The 5,493-nt window shown below is 37.2% G+C and overlaps 1 protein-coding gene across 1 annotated transcript; it reads left to right on the top strand.

Annotated features, from left to right (window-relative positions):
* Positions 1-1,125: 1,125 nt before the first annotated feature.
* On the top strand, positions 1,126-2,400 carry LOC146724786 (uncharacterized). Its single transcript, XM_085489607.1, has 4 exons — positions 1,126-1,311; positions 1,543-1,702; positions 1,963-2,062; positions 2,303-2,400. The coding sequence occupies exons 1-4, from the start codon at positions 1,309-1,311 to the stop codon at positions 2,346-2,348; spliced, it is 309 nt and encodes a 102-aa protein (XP_085345733.1). The 5' UTR covers positions 1,126-1,308; the 3' UTR covers positions 2,349-2,400.
* The last annotated feature ends 3,093 nt before the right edge of the window (positions 2,401-5,493 follow it).

Raw genomic sequence — 5,493 nt, 5'->3', positions numbered from 1 at the left:
ATACAAGTCAAATTAAGATAAATAAAGCAATTATGAAAAGAATATTTCCTTCTGATGATTGGCAATTATATAAAATAATCCGTATTTTTGGTAGCAGCGGTTAGTAATATAAAAAATGTATTTTATTTTTTTATCAAAAATTATATAAATTAAAATTATAATATATATGTATTAAAAGTATATATTAAAATTTAAATTTTAAGTGATATTTGATTATAAAATATATAAAAACAAAAATCTAATTTTTAATATTCAAAAATTTTATACGTTTTAGATACATATGATAAAGCTATAGACAAACTTAAATTAGCTGAACAAATATCCGATATAGATGGTGATGATGGAAATAACCTCAAAAAATCGAGATATCAACGAGCAAAAAAAAATACAGGTTCATCTCCTGATAATTCTGATACAAGCGACACAAGCATCAATAAATTAAAAACTCGCAATGATTTAGAGTTAGATAATTTTCCTAATACACCAAAAGCTTTAACAATAAATAAGAGCAAAATCTGTGAAATAAAGACACCATTAATACAAGGTGATAAGAAAATGAATCGAGTAAAAAAAATTTCAAGTTCTTCTGATAATTCAGATAGAACTGACACAAGCAATGATTTAGATGAAGCTTCTAATATATCAAACGATTTAAATAAAAGCAAAATGACTTATGAAATAAAAAAACCACTGATAAAAAATTATAAGAAAATAACTAAGCCTCCGATACAAATAAGTAATGAAAAAATAATTAATATTCAGTCTAAAAAGTCTGCAGTTACATATAGTAAATCTATAAGTTCACAAGAACATCGAACAGCAAATAAAGATGACCTTGTTCCACAAAATTCAGATACAATATCTACATCCGATACTTGTAATGCTGAGATTGATGTAGGTAAAAATATATCTGTTATTAATTTTAAATTTTTGTAAAAGCTTACCTATATATATATATATATATATTATTAAAGTTTTAACTTTTTTTATTTATATCACTGTAAACATATATTTAAAATGGTATATAATTCGTAATATTTATATAATCTGACAATGAGTAGATAACAATAATATGTGTCAATTATTTTTGCAGATTTTCATAATTTAATTATCAGGAAACTAAATGCAGTATTGTTAAATCTTACAACAATTGATAAACGTTTAATAAAGTTGGATAATCACATAAGAAAAAATGAGGAAACGGATTTAAAAAAAAATGAACATTATGATTTCGATTTGCCAGCAGATACCGTAGAACAATTACAGAGAATTGATAATCAATTAAAAAACAAATGTGTTGCTACAGAAATGGTATATACAAAATATTATCATTTTATACTTACGATTAGAAACATTTTATTGAAATGTCTTATAAAAAGCAATATTTTGGACATATTTATTTATTTATATAATGTTAAATAATTTTAAAGAAGTTAAAAGAAAAGTAATGTTAACTTTTTTTATAAGAGAAAAACAAATGTTTATTATTTTGATATTTTTAGATCATAAACTAATATTAATTAAATTATTTTATATTTTTAGACAAGACAATTGAGCTTTTTAGGAGGTAAGGATCATCATGATGTGATTTCGTACATGATGAAACATATTTTAACAAATAAATTAGCAATGGAATATAGTTGGGCTGGTGCAAAATTGAAAAATGCCTTTAAAAATCTTCGCATTACTATATGTATCATAAGTAAGTATATAAATATTTAATCACAGAAATGTTTTTATTGACATATTTTTGACACTTTATATATAGCATTCTATGCATGGTTATATTGGATGATGCTATTAGAACTCTAATATCATTATTCAATAATATGTAATCATAGGAATATAAAATAATTTTGAATAGTATATATACATATATACATATATATATATATAAAATTAAGTCGCTTTAAATTTTTATATAATCTATAACCACACATATCTGTTTAAACTTGTTGTTAGATGCTGCGCGAACTTCAAGAACCAATTTAACAAATAAGGAAGTTGAGGATATAATTGCAAGATGGCTAATTTTAGCCAAGCAGAGATTTGACCGAGATTTGTAAGTTATATATAATATACCTCAATTTAACTATTTTATCATCTTATCTCAAACTTTTTATTTTTATAAGAAACTGATTTTAAAGAGGGTGAACACATGCACTATCTGTTCATTATTGCGTGTATTAGTTTTTTTAAATTAAATACAACATTTAAGAACTTATTGTTATTTTTGTATAGAATATTTATTGCAGAATTGACTTATTGCACCTATGTATAACAATCACATATTTCTTTTTAGGAAAAAGAAAGAACAAAAGAAGAGATGCGAAAATGAGGAGATCTAAACAAGAAAAGGACAGGTTATTAAATAGAATAATTTTAATATATAATAAATAAAATATTTGAACGTTTATTATTACGTTTATTGCACAGTTTATTATTATTACGTTTATTTATAGATTTTATAGAGTTTATTTTTGCATATGTACTTTTTTTACTTTGAATGTATTAATTTCATACACAGTAATTATATATATATTTTATTATTTAAATGGTTACAGTATTAAATACATATGCATAGTTGTAAGTGCAATAAAGTAATTATTAAATATTATTTTTTAAATATAGTATAAAACGAGAAAAGTTATAATAATATATACAGTTGAATATTAAAGTAATTTAAAGTTCTAAGCATTTTAGTACTTTTATGCGTAGCTGTAGCATAAAAAATTAACAATCACTATGTTTATTTTATTAATGCCTATATATTAAAAAGTTATGCACATTTAAGTTTTCTAACAATTGTATCAATTTTTTTTCATAATTTTGATAAAATGATAACTAGAATTTAAAAAAAATTACTTTAAAAATGATTTATTATAAGTATTAATTATATATGTTAGTGATATAGTTATTAAATATGATTAAATAATGTGATTTAACGTGAATGTGTATTAAATGATAGTTATACACCCACACACACGTACATATTAATAATATGGCTTATATTTTTTGGAACGTATATATGTATTATTTAAAAAATAAAAATGTAATTAAATAAATTACATTTATAATCTTTGAGACAAGCATATGACTACTGGCAGGATCAACCAGGGAGCTTCGTGTTCGGTTACTCGCAAGGGAGTAACTCGCGAGCGAGCCCGAAGACTCGTCGCTAGCTCTTTTTCGCGCGCGCGCGCGTTCGATGCCGAAACACCGACGCGCGCGCGACTCGCTCGTATGTGCCATTTTATTTGCCGCCGGTCTTGCTCAGCCGGTCGGCGACACTCTGCTGTGTTTAACGCTATTATGTAAAGCGTACGAGAGAACGACGGAGGCGAGAGTAAACCCCCGACGCCGCCGCCTCTCCTCTTCTTCCTCCTCCTCTCCGTTCAAAAATCCACAAGATCAAAATACTCGTGTTCTTATTCTCCCAAATGTTATGATGCGCGGTCTCGAGAGACCGCGCGATTCACCCTGACGCTAGATCGACGATGGCGATGCTTAGACGTCGAGGACTGTTCTGTCTGGTTCGTACGCGTTTAACCGCACACGACCAGCAATAAGATTTCGCTACGGCGTACAAAGCGAGCGGGAAGAAGCAACTCTTCCCGCAAACTCGTATCCGTGGAGTAGATGCTCGGTAAGCGCGACGATTCCGCTGCTGCGTACGAAACGAGAGGGAACCGCGCGGCCAACACACTAGAGGCGTGCGCGCCACATAAGAGCCATTCGGTCTTGCGACACCGACTCGTGGCAATGCTGTGCTCGTAATAAATAAGTGTGCGTTAATTTTGCGCGCGTTCGGCGACGAACGAGAAGAGCCGCACCGTAATCCCCGGCGAAGAGGAATACGAGACGACGCGAGAGTCGAACGTACGTTCTCGCGAGACACGCAACCTCCAAGCATGAGAAGACTTGGCGGCGGCGCGTTCTGCGACGATCGTATATTATTTTATATATTCGTGGTTTCCAAAATCAAACATTTTATATATAAATGTTCTCTCCGTGTCAGAGTCGCGACTCGACAAAATCCGTTCTCGACCCGTTCGGGCGATTCTTCGTTTGTCAACGTCGAGAGAGCGACACGTACAATATTAATCTCTCCTACCTCTTATAGTACCCAACCGACCGGCCAAGCGGTCGGCGACGGTACGGAGAGCGGTCGAAACACGCCGGAGTGGCGAGAGACTCGAGAAAGTACGTTTACGACTCGTCCGGACTCGCTCGACTCGTTCGACGCGCCGAGCGCGACGTATCTCTTATAGTACCCAACCGGCCGGCCAGGCGGTCGGCGACGCACGGTCCTACGCACGGCCGTATGCGAGCGCGAGCGCCGAAAGGCGCGTTCAATCGAGACATTGTCGCGGAGAGCGAACGATTGAAAAGTCCTATTGTACGATAAAATATTATCACGATAGCCGTATGGCGAATGTCAAACAACGATAATTAGCATTAATTAAGAAGGAAACAAACGAAATGCCGGGACAATAAGGTATAAGCACCGACGGTACCTCCGGGCCGGGCGGCACCTCCGGGCCGGGCGGCACCTCCGGGCCGGGCGGCACCTCCGGGTCGGGCGGCACCTCCTGGCCGGGCGACACCTCCGGGAACCACGGCCGACCGGCGGCACCTCCGGGCCGGGCGGCACCTCCGGGCCGGGCGACACCTCCGGGAACCACGGCCGACCGGCGACACCTTCGGACCGGGCGACACCTCCGGGAACCACGGCCGACCGGCGACACCTCCGGGACGGGCGGCACCTCCGGACGACCGAATGATCTCTCGATGTCAGACGACCGCCGGCGGTACCTCCGGAACACTTAACGACGATTTACGGCGCCGCAACGAGGAGAGCTACGTAAAAACGTTTCGGACGAAAGTTACTTAATATTCGGCGCTCGCTCGACATGAGGGCGCTGTCCGATTACTAACTCGAAACGTGTCTCTCAAACCCACGTGTCGGAGACATATATTTCGAATTATTACGGATGATACGCAACACGCAAGCTGCGGTGACCGCGATTACGGTACGGAACACTCGCCCGATGCGAAATCACGCGCGCGGCAACCGAGACGGCTCGTTACGGGCGTGATTATACGTGCGGCACCACATAACGGCCGGCGTCAACTTAGGGGACGGACGGCACCTCCGGGACTGGCGACACCTCCGGACGACCGAATGATTTCACCAAGTCCGTCGCCCGCCGGCGGTACCTCCGGGGCACTTGACGGCGAGTAGCGCCGCTACGAGGAGATAATGCTACGATACGGAAATACGTTTCGGACAAAGGTTTCGTACTTTTCGACGCTCCGCACGACCGCGCGACACGATTATTACGATATCTGCTAATTCCCGGTTACCACTCGTCGGATGCACAATCTTCGAGATTCTACGACCGATACGTGGACGAATGCAGGCAGGATGCCGATAAGCGAAGCCGGAGTGTTTGCACGAATAAACTTTCCGATGCGTCCTCATTTAATTAA

The sequence above is a fragment of the Nylanderia fulva genome, unplaced genomic scaffold (assembly GCF_048542155.1).
Source record: "Nylanderia fulva isolate GAGA-0341 unplaced genomic scaffold, ASM4854215v1 Scaffold1168, whole genome shotgun sequence".
Taxonomy (NCBI): Eukaryota; Metazoa; Arthropoda; class Insecta; order Hymenoptera; family Formicidae; genus Nylanderia; species Nylanderia fulva.
The sequence above is the reverse complement of the archived record's forward strand: the minus strand, read 5'-3'. Positions and strand labels throughout refer to the sequence as shown.